Raw genomic sequence first — 18,437 nt, 5'->3', positions numbered from 1 at the left:
CCAGCATGTGTGAGAGTCTACCCTCAGCCCTATGGAACAAAACTAAGACCTACTACTGTCCCTCCGGTATAACAGGCAGAAAATGGTGGCCTAGGGACTAAGCAGGGAGAGCATCTGGGAAGCCCAAGAGTCACTAGCATGGCTTCAGACACCTGCTGGCTTGGGACACAGATGGGAGCGAAGCAAGCGCTCTGTCAGCCAACCTGTCGGTAGGTAAGCCCGGGGGGCTCCCAGCGTAGAAATAAGGCCTGCATGATCTTGGGTTTGAAAGTCTAGCCTCTGTCAACTGCTTTTGCTTGTTGTTTTGTTTTGCTTTGCTTTAGTTTTTGCTTTTGAGACAGGGACTCCTGCAGGCCAAACTTGCCTCAAACTTGCTCTGTGGCCAAGGATGACCTGGAACTTCTTTCTAGTCCTTCTGTCTCTAGCTCCAAAGTGCTGAGATTTCAGGTGTGCATTACATGCCCAGCTTCTGGGTTCCTAGTGACTGGACCCAAGGTTTCGTGCACCCTCGGAATGCAGCTTCAGCCCCAGAATCTGCACGCAGGTGCCCACTGCGTCACTACAGTCCCCTCGAGGGTGCATATGGGAAAGAAGCCTCCTCTCCATGCCCGGGTACCAGGGGCACATCTGGTCCACACAGGCCTTCTGTATCTTTTTCAGCTGGCAAGAAGTAAGCAAATAATCATTTGCAGCCTTCATGTGCCTACAAATGAAAAAGCAAAAGTTTTGTTTTAACCTTAGAAGGATTTTAGGGCAGGTGAGATGGCTCAAATGACAAAGCGCTGGCCATGGAAGCCCAAGGAGTCGAGTTCAACTCTAAAACCCACATAAAGGTAGAAGAGACGCCCCAAAGTTGACCTTTAACCTCCACACGTGGCATCTGCTACACACACACACACACACACACACACACACACACACACTGTGCATGTCCTTATGTGTATGCATGGTGGGTATGCATGTCGAGGCACACGTGTGGAGACCAGAAAGCAGCCTGTAGAGTCATTTCTCCTCATGTTAATACGGATTTCAGAGACTGAACTCAGATCATCAGGCCTGTGTGGCAAGCACCTTTCTTTACTGAGCCACCTCACCTGTGTACTTGCTCTCTTTTTGAAAGTTTCATTATATAGCCCAGGCTGACCTTGAACTCATGATTCTCCTGCCTCTGCCTCCTGCGTGCTGGATTACAAGTGTGTCCCACTACACTGGAGTGAGGTTTTAGCCTAGGCTGGCCCCGAGCCCATTACATAGCTGGGCTCTGCATTGAGTTTTGTGGTTGCTGGGCATTGAATCCAGGTCTTCGTTCATGCCAGGCAAGCATGTTAGCAACCGAGCAACAACTCCATCCTAGAAGTTTTGAGTCTCCAGTGTACAAAAGGCAAAAGGAGAGCGACATCCTTGTTGGGATGGAGAAGTAAGATTTGATGTCATCATATTTATTACGTCCTGGAACAATACACATTCACATCCTTTTGAGTACAGTACATTTGGCACAATAATGTTTACAATGAAATTACACTAATGGATGGCAAGAGATTAAAATCACATCCAGAAAGGAAGAAAAAAAAAATGTACAAAGAAAGCTTCACAATACAAAATAAAACCCCTAAAATTGAATACAGTTTCTATTTAGCCAGAATTACTTTGCACATAATTTAAAAAGAGGTAAATATTTTTAGCCTTCTTTTATTTTTAAAGCAAGAATGAATTGTATTTTCACCTTTAGAAGAAAAAAAATATGTTTCTACTTCACAAAGTCCGTGATGAGAAGGAGGGAGGGATTACTGTCCTTCATGTAGGTTTTTGGCATAATTTTTACACTCTCCTTTTTTCTTTAAAAGAGAGTTGGAAAGATAAGGACCTGGCAGAAACATGTCAGTGTGGCCATCCCCACCTTTGGTGTTTTATGATACTGGAGTCTGAGCGCAGGACTTCACACCACCTAGGCAAGAGTTCTACCACCACCCACATCCCCTGTGCCCAGGTTCTTGCTGAAAAGACTCAATATACATTCAAGGAACACACACACACACACACACACACACACACACACACACACACACACGCTGGATTCAAATCTGCCTGTGTGAGAACAGCGCTAGCCAGAGGCATCCTAGGCAGCAGGGCCACGGCCCCAAAAGGGAGCCAGAGGACTGACTGCCTAGAGATGCTGGTGGAATGTATTGTTTCATTTCCCAGTTGGCTGGGAGGAGGAAGGGCCTAGCCCCACTGTCACGTGACCACCACCAAGCCCTGGAATAAAGAAGCCATTTGATACTGGCTTTGGCTGTCCAATGTTCACAATGGTAAAGGAAGCAGAGGAGAGAGAGAGAGAGAGAGAGAGAGAGAGAGAGAGAGAGAGAGAGAGAGAGAGAGAGAGAGAGAATATATATATATATATATATCTGAGTATGATGGGCGTGTTATCGTGTTTTTCTAAGCAATGAGATGATGCCACCATGAAGATGTCTCTGTGCTTGTTATCCACTCCAAAAGATAGTCCCCCAGTATGTCAAGTCACTGAAGATAAATTAAATTAACCTAATGTTCTTCATCACTTCCCTGGTATGCCAAACATACAGAGTGATACAGCATAGTATTTAATATTTGCAATCATCATAAGAACAGATCACAGTTACACCTGAGTTTTTCTTAAAAAAAAAAAAAAAAGCAGAAGAGCAGAAGAGAACCGAAGGTCATCATTAGGAACAAAGGCTGTGACCAGCCAGATGCAAATAGGGACACATTTAGTATGGGCTCAAACTAGTTGCTGTCCAAGCTTGGAAACCACTATTGAGACCGTTCCTCTCTGTCTGCAGTCACTATCAGGGCGGAGCAGAGCACAGGAGAACCAACACAGCTCAATACATGGTTACATTTTTAACCCAAAAGGAAATAAACAATACAAAGGACCCAGCCCTCCCTAGAAAGAAACACACCTCTCTCTCAGTAACATGAACCAATAGCTGACAAGGAGATTGCACCTGGACATTATTATAGCTATTCTTTCATAGACTAAAGGTTTATAATATGCCTGAACATGCAGCAGTTGATACCTCTATATTCAATTAATTAATTCCACAGGCCTTGCAGCAAACAATATATACAAAAAAAAATCTCAAATGTACAAAAGGCAAAAAGCTTCATTAGTGCCACTTTGCCACTCACAAGTATATATATATTTAGGGGGCAGTTGGGAAATCCACGTGCAACAGTTGGAATGGATTCCATTCCCTGCTAAATGAGTTCAATAAAATAGGTAATCAAATGACCTTCAGGGAACATAGACACGAAGCCACAGAGAACCCTTGGGAATTGGAGACTGTAACACTGTCAGCCTATCTACAGGAGGTAATGTCAGTCCATTAAGTAGAGTCCATGGGAGTTGCCGTCGCATGCCACCACGACTCTGGCCAGATCCCTCCGCCTTGGCAGGCTTCTTCTGACGCCTTCTGCCTGACCCTGACCCAGGCTGCGCTTCGGTCCTTGCATTCCCAAAGCAGATGCTTCACAGTCCATTCTACACATTGAGTGTTTCAAACCACAACACAGTGGTGCTACCATTTTGTAGAAGTGTGCAGAAAATAAGAGTTTATGCTGGGAACGTGGGACAAAACTGGAGAGAGTCTGGGAGTTGACTTTTTTTTTCCCTGGAACCTTGGGGTCTTGGCTGTTGCTCTGGTGGCCTTTGTGCTCAGGGAGAACTCTCATGATGAGAAGCCAGGGTTTCCTTTGCTCTCTTTGCATAGCCCTCGTGTGTCACTAAAGCATCAATAATAAACTTTGGATGACTGGATCCTCGCTGTGTATTAGCCCTTTTAATATCTACCTGCATTCACAATGCGATGCCTGTCTTTTGACCAATTAGAAAGTGAACTTGGTAACAGGTTTTTTGTTTTTGTTTTAACATTAAGAGTTCAAAATCAAAATGATTTCTTCCATGAGATACAAACATACACAACTTTGGCATGCTCCAAAAAGCTAAGACCAAAGCAAGCAGGAATGTGCAATTCCAGAGCAAACTGCCACACTGGCCAGCCTGAGTATCCATAGGCTCTTCCCATCAAGGGTATGCCTTGGGGCATCTGTCCTCACACAGAAGAGACTCCTGTCTCTTCTCCTAGGTAGATGGGCAGGGATGGCAGACTGGGGAACAGGAGGGATGGGTAAAGAGAAGAGGCAGGATTCTATAGCCAGTGGCAGAGCCAGAGTCTTTGTGTTGGGTTTGTTGTTGTTGTTGTTGCTTTTTGTTTGTTTGTTTGTTTTCCTTTGTAATAAAAGAACTGAAGTTGCTTCAGGATTGCAGACGGATGGACTCTCCAAACCCAGCTCTGCACACAGCTACCCATAGAGTGGACACAATTGAAATCTGTGTTCTTGGTGAGTCTAGACCCAAGAGTTCCTTCCGGTCACTGGGAGGGGAGGGGAGGACGTGGCCTGGGGTGAGGGAATGTAATAAATAAGAGGTTGGACACAGACAGGACGGGAGCTCAGGGGAAAGGGAAAAGCTCGAGACCTCGTAAGCCTCTGCCACATGGGATTTTCTCAGCACCCTCTTCGCAGCATCCGCTGACCCCACCTGAAGCAGCTTCTCAGGGCATCAGGTCCTCACCAAAGTAGGAGAAGCCTTTGAATTCTTCCTGGTTGATCTGTTTCACGATTGCTTCATCCACGAGGGTAAGAACCGGCTCTTCTCGGGTGAAGTCTTGGTCAAAGTTATTGACATCTCTTTTGGTTTTCTGTGGAGAGAGAAGAGAAGGTGCTGAGTTGAGGTGTGGCTTCCATCTTGAGGCTCCCCGTTCTCCCCCTTCCACCCCCCTCCCCCCGCCACGGCCACCTCCCGAATGGAGACTGGGCATCGAGGTGACCAGCCTATCACCAAAGCGAGCCTCTAGCTACTAGGGGCAGAAACGGGACTGTTCCAATGAGGTACCGATGGATGGCCCCAGGACCCGGAGGTGAAGAGGAGGAGAGCAAGAATGAGTCAGGGTGAGAAGGAAAAGGGTGCGTGAGTATGATGGAAAAGCAGGGAAGTGGGATTCCCACAGGCTGAGCTTGTGTGTGTGTGCATGTGCGTGTGCGGGTGTGTGATGCATAGTTTCCATATCATATCCCCTTGTGGCATCTGCCATAACTGTCAAGCTCCATGAAGACAGTCCTTGTTGTGCCCAGGGGACAAACTCAAATCCACCTGCTCAAAGTCCCCAGTGCTTTTTCTTCCCATAGAGTCAGACCTGACAGTCCCGCCATATGTGCTACGCATGACCTCTCTGAGTATAAAGATGGGCCACGGACAGATCCTAGGGATGCCTTATCTGATTTCCATCTGCCCTCACCATCACCTCACTTTATGGTCCCATGCCTTGGCCATTACCCCCAGTTTTGACTCAACACACAGATTTGTTGTGATATTTTGATCCAGTGGTTCTCAACCTGTGGGCTGTGACCCCTTTGGGGGTGTCAAATGACCTTATCATAGGGGGTCTCATATCAGATATATCCTGCATATCAGATATTTACATTATAATCCATAACAGTAGCAAGAGAGATGAAGTAGCAACGAAAATAATTTTATGGTTGGGGGTCACCACAATGTGAGAAGCTGTATTAAAGGGTCGCACGCAGCATTAGGAAGACTGAGGACCGCAGGTATAGACCATAAGCTCCTCCTAGTCAACTTCAGGTTGCTGTAGTCTGCCACAGTAAATAAGCATCTCCTGAATTAAGTCAGAAAACCCAGTATGACTTATTCCCCTGATGAGAAGGACAACCCAGCTAGATGTTCATGTTCCCACAGGAAAAGGGTGTGGCTCCTGGTTTTGAGGGCGTGAGTTGAGAATAGCTACCAACCAACCCCCCACAGCCTAGTTTTTAGAGAGGGTCAGGGATCAACAGTACCCTACCTTTAAGGGCTTACCGGTGAGCGAGAAGGGCAATGCGCTTGTCTGGGATGCTTGTTTTTGAAAAGAACTTCCACGGAGAAGCCAGGGTTTGACTAAGATCTGAAGGATGGTTTAAGTCGTGGTGGTACAAATGGGAGGAAGGTGGGATAAAGCAGGGGTCGAGAGTGTGTAACATGTATGCCCAGCACCTGGGCCTGCCAAGCTGCCTGGGCCAGAGCCCAGCGAGGGATGGTCAGGAGCTAAGGCTGGAGTCTGACCATAGAGGCCTTCAGTGCCATGCCCAAAGGACCAAGCACAGTATGGGGTGCAGTGGGGAGGCTGGAGGCCATCTTGCAGTGCCCTTTTAGACACTGGTTAGCTGGTACTGCCTTTGGTTAGTGACCTAGATGTTACTACTTACAGAAAGGGGTACATCTTATAGAAAGAATAATCATGAAATATGCTATTCTCAGTGTAAACATGCAACCTTAAAGGTGATAACACAGTGGTATATAAAAAAAAGTACCTTTGAGACAAAGGGGTGTGTGTGTGTGTGTGTGTGTGTGTGTGTGTGTGTGTGTGTGTGTGTGTGTATGCATGCTCTTGGACAGTTGCCATGCTTGTGAGTCAATGACAATCTCTGAGACATTCTAGAAGAAAGGAACCTTGTCCATTTTGCTTAGGCTAAACTTCTTCAAGTTTGACATCAAACTTTCCCTCCCGCCCTCTTGAATAATGCAGTCACACCTTTCCCAAGAGGAAAATTCTATGGGGAAGTTTGAGAGGTACCGGTCCAGAGCTCCCCAAGCATCTTCGCACTCATTTCACTCACTTGACCCTCAGAATAGGCAAGTATTTTGATTCCAGTTCTACAGCGGAGGAAACTGTGACTCAGAGAGATTTGGGGCTTGGCTGGGGTTACCCAACTGGGAAAGAGCCAGACTCACATCCAGGTCTCAACATGCTGCCTCCCACCCCTGTAGAAGTTGTAGAGATGAACCCCGTAGAAATGACAAGGCACACATGGCAAGGGTCAAGTCCAGCCAGGAGACATTTTTAGAAGGAGCCAATAGGCTTTTGAAATAAAGCCCGAAGGGTCTGGCATAGGTAAACGGGGGAGAGCTGGGCATCACAGTGAGAGAGGATAGTGTGTGGTGGCTGGCAGAGGTGCCAACCCAGTGACCCAGGTTAGACAGAATGATGGGCAGGAAGGAGCAGGCATGAGCTACTCTTTCCTGTCCTCAGCAGTCAGGCATGAGCTACTCTTTCCTGTCCTCAGCAGTCAGGCCTAATGTCTCTCTGAGTTGAACCGCACAAAGAGTTTGGTTCTCAGAGACTCTGAAGGAGGATAGAGGAGGCAAAGAGAATGAAAGAAACTTCCAGAAGCAGGATTTATGGCTGAGGTTGTCTGTGTTCCCTTCAGACGAGGAACTCAGACATAAGTGGCCGGAAGGGTGGCCCGGGGGTGGGGGGTGGGTGGGGGGGCAGGACTAGCCGTTCTCCTCCAGGGGTTTCAGAGAGAGGAAAGGGAGGGCCTGAGCAAAGAGCTGCCTCAGAGATGAACAACAAACTGGTCCCCAGGGTGATGCAAGCTGTGGGAGGGTGGTGGCTGGGGGAAAGACTGCAGCAGCAGCTCTTCAGAGGATCTCTGTGGAAGGAGGGAGGGGTCACGGGGCTGAAGGATGGGGGGGCTGTGTCCAGTGAAGGCTGGCCAGAGGGACCTGGGAGGTGGTGGGGTAGTGGCAACAGCTTGTACAGTGCCAGGTTATTGTCCACAGGGTAACCAAGTGGCACCTACTCTGGTGGTCAGAGTGGAAGGGCTTCCAGAGGAGGGAAGGCAAAGCCGTAGGCTAGGACAGGAGGAAAGGCCCGTTTGGATGGCCTGATGGGCTGGAATTCTTGGTCAGGAGCACTTCCTTTCTGGTCTACCCTTTTGGCTAGCCACCACCAAGTGCGTATAAAGAGCCTGAGAGAACCCGTAGGCTCTTTGGCATTGGCTGCCCTTGTTTACTTAATTGCTCGTGTTTCAGCAGTCAGTCACTAGTGGCAGATGGGTGCTCATTAGTCACAGAAACTGGTTTGCTTTCCTGAGGTCGACTGGGCCTGGCAAGAGCTAGAGTCACAGCGTGGCCGCTTCCCACCTCGCTGGGTCTGTGTGTTTTCAACAGCCAGGCTCTGCGAGTGCATCTAGAGACAATTCTATCGTGAGCTAGCTTGGAGAGTCACTTAGCTCAGTTCTGGGTTTCTCTCGGGCATCCCAGAATCACTTGAATGCATTCAAGAAAGCATGCCATGTCCCTCTCCTACACACCATCAAGGAAGACTGCTGGGCATCAAAGCCATGCCTTGCACATGACAGGCAGGCATTCTACCACCGAGTCACATCCCCATGCCAGAGGATGAGATTTTTGGTGACCTCTACAGATTGGTCACAAGTCCGTGCACAGCTTGGTTCCTGGCCCCGTTTTCCTTGGACACATCTTAGATACATGTTAGTGACCCAATTCCTGATCATTGGAGACCCGAGGCTTGGGAAGATTTCCAAATCACCGAGTCTCTTTATCGTTGGCATAGGCAGCATAGCACCTCCCAAATCACAAAGGGCTGAGATTGTCTCCTTCGGTCCCTAATTTTATTCTTTGAAATATTTCTGTGTTCTTCAGAGCACACCCAAGATTCAAACTCCACAGTTTCACCTCAGACTTTTCAGAGATACTACCGTCTGTGGCCCTTGGTCAGTTCATATGGCCTTCCCAGTGCCCATACTGTGCATCCCAGGAAGTGGCACTGGGCATGCGCACAGCATCGTTTTTGACTCTGAAGACCTTCTCTTCCTCACAAAGCCTTCCCCACAAGCCCTGGACCACACTCAGGGAAGGCTGCATAGAGGAAGACAAAGACCACGGTGTTCCTGCTATTGTCCTGCCCTGCTTATAGGACACTGATGTTGTTGGTTACGCTCTGTAGGCACTGGTATTTCTATGTGTGAAACTGTGGAAGTGACAATGCCCTGGAGGATGCCCGATGTGCTGGGTGGGAACCCTGCAGCTGAGGGCACTGTGTGTCACGGGCCGACGTCACACACCTCTCAGGTGTGGAGCCCAGCACAGTCCATGCAGTGTGCCACTGAACAGCATCTTCAGGCTAGGGGAGAAGTTTGTACTCCTCTCTATGCCTCTACGTACTAAACCGGTGTTACCTGCGGGCCTGCCTGAATGTCCCGGACTGTCTTTAATGGCTTAGAGACTTCTAGAGTGCCTCACAACACTGAGAACCAAGTCTCAAGTTCCTGTGCACCCATTGCATCATCTCTGGGCACTGTGGAAGTATTAGATGCCCCTAACGTACAGAGCTTCTTCTCCATGCTTCTGTCCTCTGTACAACTCATCTTCTGTCCGGGGCACCCACTCTCTCCCTTGCCTGTAGGTCCTTACCCATTGCTCTTTTTCACCTCAGTATGAATGCCCTTCCTTCAGGAAGCCTTGCTTGTCATCCCCCCCGCCCCCCCGCGCGTGTGTCAGAGAGGAGCCTTGGATAGACGCCCTGTGCCCCCTCAACCCCCCATGTCTCCACTCTTACCCACCGTGGCCTCCCTAAGAGCCCCACGCAAGCAGGAACGGGCTTGAGCTCAGCACTCCAATTGCATCCTAGCACCGTGCCTGTCATTTAGTGACACCCGTAGGCATCTGCTGCAAGAAGCGAACAAACCTCCTGATGCTACTGTATCTAAAGCCAGCAAAGTGACCCAGATTGTGGGCCAATGGCTGCCGTTCCGCCAGAGGGGTTTGTCCTCTGGGGAAGTGGGAGGTGGGAGTGGGGTGGCCACTAAGGCCTGACTCATGAGGAGTGTGCAGTTGGACAGCCTAGACGAGGACTGAGTCCCCCCCCCCCCCGGGGTGTGTGTGTCTCTGAGTGAGAGTTAGGCCTAAGTGGTGGGCTCTCTTGTCCTAGTACTTGAAGGCACAGAGCTAGTTCTGATTACAAGTAGAAGAGAGAAACAGTACCCACGTGGGGTTTGGGAAGATCCCATCAAGGCAAAGGTGTTTAGGGCCTTAATGGGTATGTATGCCTGAGGTCAACACTTCTTCAGCCATGGAGGCCGAGGCTCATGGAAGAGGCACACTTGTGGCATCTACAGAATCCAGTGGAAGCAGTTTCATAGCCTCCTCCATCTGAAAGACTGCACCCCAAGGAACAAGGCTCCAGGGGCCCGCCTTTGCTTCTGGCCAGGACGTTCCTGGGTACCACCACAGACCCTAGCACCAAGATGGGGTCAGGCTACTTGCTGTCTGGCAAGGATGATTCTCTCACACACCGAGCCCTTAACGGCAGCTCTTGGAGGAGCAGTGCTGTTTGCCTCTGGGACATCTGCCTCTGTCCTAATGTGATGTCCAGATTAGCTGGTGACAGTGTTCTTGCAGACTATGTCATGGGGCCAGCCCTCAAGTGTCTATCTTGCTGGTCTCTCTCACGCTCTACCTGTGCTTGGTGTGAGCGATGGTGTCAACACAGCAAAGTGCTAAAGAGCCAGGGAACTACACTGCATGGTTGTGGCTGAAAACAAGGGGTACACAGTACCTGTATATGGTCTCTCTTTGTGTCCCTCTTAAGTCTCCCTCAACCGCCGCCTCTCCCATCTCCCTTTCTTCCCAAGTTCTCACAGAACTGCCTCTTGGATTTGGCTCTTACAATGTGTCCTGTGGGTCACATTCCCCCATATATTACATATGGACGGCAGTGTTTGAGGTACCCATTTCAAACATGAAGAAACAGGGGTAGGCAATTGATGCTTAGGAGCCTGAAATAATTTCATTTCATTTATCCAACCCCTCAGCTTTGAAACATCACCATTCTAAGTCCCGTATGTTCAGCAGTAGAGCATATGTAAATCTGCTTACACACAGGCTGGCCTCAAACTCAGACACCTGCCTGCCTCTACCCCGAGTGCTGGGATTAAAGGCGTGTCTCATCATGCTCAGCATGAATTGACTGTTAGTTTTATTTTTAATTTTCATTTTTTTTGCTTTGTTTATTTTGAGACAGGGTTTTTCTATGTAGTCATGGCTGTCCTGGAACTCTGTAGACCAGGCTGGCCTTGAACTCAAGAGATCCACCTGCCTCTGCCTCCCAAGTGCTGTGACTGAAGGTGTGCACCACCACTGCCTGCTTCCTTTTATAATTTTAGATTTTCTTTACAGATGGCAGGGCCAAAGTTATAGAGAGCTATTCCAGCACCAACATGCCCACAGCTTTTGTCATAGCTCCCATCTAGCCAAGATGGTGTCATGTGCTTTTCTTGTCCGCCTCTCTCTTACCAAGTGGTAGCAAGCGCAGACTGCTTGATTCCTGCCCCTTGTCTGAGAAATGCCAAGTGCAGTGGTGTTAGCCTGTCTTGGTGGGAACAGTTAAATTTGACCTGTGCTGTCTATGATGGTGTAATGCTTGGCCTTGATTGTCAAGTTGATGGGATCTGGACCACGGAGAAGACAAATCTCTGGGAGTGTCTGTAAGAGCAGGATGGCCAAGGTTTAACCAAGCCAGGGAGGCCCACTCAGAGTGTGGGTAGCATCATTCAGTGGGCTAGAGGCCCTGGGCAGACAAAGCGCAGAAAGCATGGGCAACACTGGCATTCATTTCTGAAAACTGTGCCTCTGAGGATGAGATTTGGGGACTGTGCAGTGGGCTGTCTGGGAGAAGCACACTTGGAGCAGTTCTCCACCAGCCTGGCTCCTAGTGATTTACCAGTCTCTCTCTAAACATCCACAAATGACTTCTCATTAAAAATTTTAGCTGGAGAGATGGTTCAGGGGTTAAGAGTACCAGCTGTTCTTCCAGAGGACCGAGGTTCAATTCCCAGCACCCACATGGCAGCTCACAACTGTGTCTAACTCCAGTTCCAGGGGATCCAATGCCCTCACACAGACATACATACAGGCAAAACACTGATTCACATAAAATAGAAATAAATTATTATTTTTTTAAAATTTAGATTCTTATTTTAAGAATACTCAGCTCAGGTTAAAGGCACCTACTGCCAAACCCGAGACCTGAGCTGGATCCCCAGGAACCACACTGTAGAAAGAACCAACTCCTACAAATTGACCTCTGACCTCTGTTCACATGTGCATGCATGCCCCCTACACACATAAATAGTAAATGTAAAAATATTAGAAGTAACATCTATTTTTTTTTCAAACCCATATTTTCCTAAATACTATTCCTGAATGCTCGGAGCCCATGTGCCTGTCTCTGTTTGCCTCTGCCCGTCTATTTTGTCATGTTCAAGCTACCATGAGCTGGAGCGGTCACAGCGGAACCTTTGGCCACAGGGCCTAGAGCTCAGTCCCAGAGCCACACACGAATGACCTGGGAGGGTATAAACCAACGCAGCCCCATGCTCTGTCCCCTCAGTCTCCTTAATTGAGCTGAGGTAGCCTGAGCTGGTAGGGAGGCCTAAGTGAGACTTAGGAAACGTAATTAATTAGCTTCTCTTGGCTTTCGGTTCCCTCTAAGGAGTTCTGTTTTTACTCTTTGTATTTTAAATATGTCTCTTTGGGGAAATTCGTCACAGGCATCACAGCTTTGCTTCATTTAGCGTTGTCCTTTGGGATGTGTGCGTGCACACACGTGTATGTACATGCATAGGAGTCGCGGTGGGGGGACAGAACCCATAGCTTCGAGCCACCCAGCTACAGCCCCAGCCTGGTTGCTGTTTAACAGAGGCTTGTGGTCTATCAGAAACACACAGCTTTACAGTACGCTAAGCCCTGCCCCAGACTCAGGAACTCTGCAGTGGTGGGCCCAGCCTCTGTGCTTTAAAGCTCTGATAGTTTAGATGCTTAGCCTGGTTGAGGCTGTGCATGGAGGGGCAGGTTGCTTTCTTTGTACCAGTTTCAAATGCCCCCCCTTTTTTTTTTTTGATGTCAGCAAGCTTAGTCTGGAGCCTAAAGTTCTGGATTTAGCCCGTTGGAAGTTCACGCTAACTGCGGGCACTTCTCAGTTTCCCCACTTCTATCTACACTTGATGATTCCTTTGTGTTTGTTTGCTTTTATTTTTTATTTTGTTTTTATTTTTATTTTTTTTGAGACAGTTTCTTTGTGTAGCCTTGGCTGTCCTGGAACTCACTGGGCTCAAAGTCAAAAAGATCCACCTGCCTCTCCTTCCCAAGTGCGGCACCACATCTGGCTTGCTGTTCCTTTGAAAAAATGAAATGAAATGGAGACGTTTGAAAGCTTACCAGTGAGCCCCATTGGGTATCCTTCCAAGCCACGCTTTGAGAAGAAGGTTGCTCAGTGGTCCAGCTGTTCCTGAATACCTAGACCAGTGGTTCTCAACCTGTGGGGCGTGACCCCTTTGGGGGGGTTATCAAATGACCCCCTTTACAGGAGTCACATCTGATAGTGTGTACATCAGATATTCACATTACAATTCCTAACAGTCGCAAAATTACAGATACGAAGTAGCAACAAAAATAATTTTATGAGTGGGGGTTGAGAGCCACTGTCCTAGACCCTATCTGGATGGTTGTGAGCTCCCATGTGGATGGAGAGACTTGAACCTCTTGAAAAGCAGCCAGTGCTCCTAAGAGCGGAGGCACCTCTCTAGTCTCCTAGTTTTTGTTCCGGATTCTCCAATTATAAACCTTTCTGGCCTCGGGCAAATTCTAGGATAGCTCTGTCCTCATTTGCTCAGCCATGAAATGGGTGGCAGGCTCACTTGATGGGATCTGGACCACGGAGAAGACAGGTCTGTACGAGTGTCTGTGTGGAGTCCCACAGAGGTTCAGCCGAGCCAGGGGGGCTGGTTCGGACCGCTCCCCACATACGTGCTGTAAGTAGCAAGAGGCCGAATACACTCAAATGGGAACCCTAAATGCCATTCAACAAAGAAAATTATTAGCATGGCCCTTCTCAGACAGATCAAAACTGCCAACAAGCAGCATTATCTTTTGGGTTACCATCCAAGAGAGGTTTCTGTCCGGTCTCCCTTCCTAGCAGTGCTGTGTTTTCATCTCCCATGACCACTAAAATCTAGAACTGACCGACCTTCGTTATAGTAAACTGCGACATGTGTGATCACTCAAAAGAACCTTCTTCGGCAGGTTGTGTCCAGGCATATATAGGTATATACAAACACATATATGCACGCAATAACAATTGATGACAAGAGAGGCCAGGAATTTGAAGGAGAGTAGACAGGGGTAAATGGGAGGGGTTGGAGGGAGAAAAGTAATTAAGTTACAATCTCAAAAACAAGCAAAAATGAATGAGAGAAACAACTTCTGTTTGTGCCTCACTCTTCCCCTTTACGCTCCCTGCTATAGCATTTGCAGTAGTGGTGTGCACACGTGCATCCTGGTGGGCCATTTTACCGCCTTCTGAAAAAAGGCAACATAGCAAAACCAAATGGAAGAATCCAGATTTTGCTCTGAGCACTGCTTGCTGTGACACTGCAGTTCCTGCTTTCTGTGAAGAACACACACACACACACACACACACACACACACACACACACACACACACAGTGTTAGGAGCCTAGGGGCCCTGGGAGCAGCTGAGTCAGACAAACGAGGTCCATGTGCCTTCCCTGCTCGCGCCACCAGTCAGGAGCATTAGACTCGGGTCCTTAGGGCATTTCAATTTCCCAGCAGTGCCCCCACTTGCACTTTCCTGATTTTGATATTCAAAATTTGCCAGTTCAGTCTTAGACAACTATCCACTCTCCTAATGGAACAGTAGACTGTAGATACTGCTCTCTAATTTCATAAAGTTGCTTGCACCTTGAGTGGGAGGAAAAAATCAACACCAATTTCCCTGTAAAACATGAGTGATGAGGTTTACAGCAGCCAAATGCAGAACCCCTCAGTTCCTGGCCCTTCCCTGGTCCAAAGAGGCAAAGGGGGTTGGGGAGAAGTGGTTGGAACATAAAGACAGCAGCCAGGGGAGCCACAGATGGGGAACCCACACACCCCAGCCCAACCTGGCAGCTCTTCTCTCTAGGCTACTTCTGTGGGGCATGGAATAACACTCTCCGTCTCTCTGTCTCTGTCTCTGTCTCTCTCTCTCCCCCTCTCTCTCCCTCCTTCCCTACCTCCCTTTTTGAGACAGGGTCTTACTCTATAGCATGGCTGGCCTAGAACTCAGAGTCATCCCCTGTTTCTTTAGTTCTGGGATTACAGGCATTGCTCACCATCCCTAGGAATAGTCATATGCATGTATTTATAAGCAAGAATAAAATATATACATTTATAGATATATGCATTTACATGTATTATACATGTGTACATGCTTTCTCTTTTTAATTTGGTGTGTGTGTGTGTGTGCATGCGCATATGTGCAACTCCATGTGTGTAGAGGTCTGATGGTAGCTCTTCAGAGCAGCTTTCTGCCGCCTACCTTGCTGAGGCAGAGGCAGAGGCTCTTGTTTCTGCTGTGCTCTGCACTCTGGTCTGTTGGCCCATGAGCTTCTGGCTGACCCTTGTGCCTCCACCTTCCTCTCTTCACTTCAGGTGTCGTCTTTTCACATGGGTTCTGGGGCTCAAACTCAGGTCTTCACGCTTGTGAACTCAGTACCTTTCCACTGTGAGATGCCTCCCAGGCCGTTTGTTTATACTTATTTGCTTTTGCAGACACCCGTTTTTGGTAGTCAAGGCTGATCTTGAACTCCTCCTGATCCTCCTACCTCTACCTGCCAAGTGTTGGGATTGTGGGTATAAGTCGCTACGCCTGGCTACCAATGTGTTTTTAAAATGAGCCAAATTATCTCAGCCCACCAGGCACTCTGAACAACTGACTAAGCACAGTCGGGTTGGCAGGCCAGCCTTAGGCTGGAAGTCCCTGCTCCTCTCCTCCCAGCTATTGTTTGCTCAACTTTAAGAATTAAAAAATAATAATAATTCCATTTGCAGAGTTACTGTAGGAAAAGAAAAACGGAAGCAGCTCTAGAATTCGCACACTTACCCCCTCCTCTCCTCACGCTCAGCAACTATTTCCCAAAGCAAGAGGGCTCAGCTGGTTCCTGTGTCTGCATTAGCTGGGCCTCCCAGACAAGCCCGGCCTCCATCACAGGACAGGGCAGGTGGTCACAACACCTCCAACACTTGTTAGCATGCTCTTTGGCTGCAGGGCTGGCTTGGAAGCTCCCAGAAGGCTCTGGGTCTGGGTGCCCAGATTGTGACAGCTGGTTCTCACTGTGGTCCTCACCTGGGCACCTCTAGGCATATCTGTGAGGGTGTCTCCCCAGAGAATTTTAACCGGGGAGGGCAAGACCCACCATGAAAGCGATGGCAGCATTTCCTGTGCTGGGTGCTCTGGACAGAATAATAAAGGTAAAAGGAAGAGGCCAGCTAAATGTTATTTATGTGTTCTTGCCGCCATGTCTTCCCAGTCACAGGGTCTCTGCATTTCTCTCTAACAGAGAGCTTAGTAAACCTCTTCTGTCTGGAGCTGTTCTGTCAGGCATTCTGTCACTATGACGACAAGAAAGGTGACTAATACACTCCCTGAGGCAAGAGTTGACACATTTTCCTAAAAGGCTAGATAATAAACATGTTAGGCTCTGTGAGCCAGGTGGTCTCTGTCGCAGCCGTCCCTACTGCCACTCTTATAGCACAAAGGCACCGTGCACACTATGTAACCAGTTGACCCTGGATAGCATGCCAATAAAACTTTATTCACGGATGCTGACATCAGACTCTCATAGCCTTCTGGCCTGGATGCGTTATTGATTCAAGGAGGGATTCTCTTGCACACTATGTGGCACAACACAGCTGGGGGTTTTGTGGAGTGGCAGACGCAGGTTTTCCTGGTGAGAATGTGCTGTCAGGTTCCTCGAGTGGGGAGCACCCTGGTTTGGAGTTGAGGTGCAGTTCAGTGGGAGAACACTTGTCTAGCATGCAAGACTCTGGGTTTATCCTCCTCAGCACCTCACTGAAGCATCCCCATATAAAAGCTGACTTTCTGTGGTACCGCGGCTCTCTCTGAATAACACACCCAGGGACAAACCCTGAGATGGTTTCCAGGACTGGAAAGGACCCATGACTTAAGACCTTCAGAACACAGGAGTGAGTCCCCAGCATGAGGAACCCCTCAGGCCTCAAGGGCTATATTATGATTTATGGGTTGTGGGGGTGGGGGCTGGGCTATAAATAACAGGGGGCTCTTCTGGATCTAGACCATGTATCAAAGGCTCTTTCCAAAATGGACCTTTAAGGACAAGTAGGGCCAACTGTCTGAGACCATTAGCTCTAGGCTCACCTTTCCCCCACTCTTGGGAACGAAGCTTTGTGGGCAATGCCCATGAGCAACCGCCTAGGCCTGCCCAGCTCCGCACACGGGAATGCTTTGGCTTGGGCCATCTGACCATAAAACCTGACAGTAGAAGTATAAAGCTTAAATTCCAGCCAAGAGCCACTTGGTGCCAATTGAGTCCACGCTGCCCTACAGTGCACATGGACACAACTAGGTCTAGAATTCACAAATGGCCTAGCAATGTCTCTAACCATACTTTTTTTAGTCTTGGTACCCCAGGAAAGCTGTCAGCACCCAGAACAAGGAGACCTGCTGCATGTGCCTCTGTCACCCATGGTGCCTGGCCCAGGTCTGACAAGCAAACTTCCCTTTGCTTGAATGAGCTGTGCAGAGTCCAGCAGACAACGGCAGGCTCGTTTTTTGCCTGGTTGGGAGGCCCGGCTGCCCTTCAACATCAGAACTGAGGGCAGAGGAGGGTTACCCTCCCTTCACAACGCCGCATACCAGCCCAGAAAGCTGCTGTAAAGACATGGGTCTTTTGGTGCCACATGGGAAAGAAATGCTTTCTTGAGGAGCCATCCCCCAAGCCCCTGGTCCTGTCCTCACACCTCCAGCTTCTTCCTCCATGTCTGGAACTCCTCTTTCCTGGCACTTAAGATTGATGGCTCAGTCAGTGGCTGTCTCTCGTAGCCTGGAGTGCTATGTGGGTATCTGCCTAGTGTTTCTCTCCACCAGGATGCCTGAAATAGCTTTACTTTCTTCTTGTGGGGAAAAGCAATAAAGCTCAGAGCTACAGGTCTGGCTAGATTGTGGGCCCTACATGGAGTGCCTTAGGTGCCTGTCACCCGGATGCCTGCACTCGCTCTACAGGGAGGCGAAGGAATGGTGCCATATCCTCCTGGGAAGATAGGAGCCGGGATTGGAGGCCTTAAAGGACTTGCCTACGGGGCCCTCAGCCAGTCAGCAAGCAGTGAGTCAGGACTTGTGTTTAGCTTGTTCTGCCTGAGGCTGGGTTCCCTGGCGTGTGCCTTCCTGTCTCCTATTGGGCCCTGCCAGGAGGCCTAGCTGTAAGAGCCCTGTCCAGCCAAAGCCGCCAGTTCTGTGATTTCTGCCAGCTGCTTGTGGCTGCACTGTCAAACTCCCAAGGCATCAGCTTCAATGTAATTATGTTATCTTCATCCTATGATCATGTTTTCTCCATGTGTGCCTGTAAGGTTTCTTTTCCCCATGATGTCTCAAAGTAAAAGCTTTACAGGAAAAGAAAGAAAAAAAAAAAAAAAAAAAGGAAAGAAAATGCATTCA

General features: G+C 48.7%; 1 protein-coding gene across 1 annotated transcript in view; it reads right to left on the bottom strand.

Annotated features, from left to right (window-relative positions):
- Positions 1-1,418: 1,418 nt before the first annotated feature.
- PRKCE (protein kinase C epsilon) overlaps positions 1,419-18,437 on the bottom strand; it is a 489,899-nt gene continuing 472,880 nt past the window's right edge. The window contains exon 15 of the mRNA XM_084793145.1: positions 1,419-4,742. Within this exon, the coding sequence (XP_084649271.1) occupies positions 4,596-4,742 (147 nt within the window). The 3' untranslated portion in view covers positions 1,419-4,595. The remainder of the gene's footprint in view (positions 4,743-18,437) is intronic.

The sequence above is a fragment of the Acomys minous genome (genome assembly GCF_964271855.1).
Source record: "Acomys minous genome assembly, chromosome: 8".
Lineage (NCBI taxonomy): Eukaryota > Metazoa > Chordata > Mammalia > Rodentia > Muridae > Acomys > Acomys minous.
This window is presented reverse-complemented; position numbering and strand designations above follow the sequence as displayed.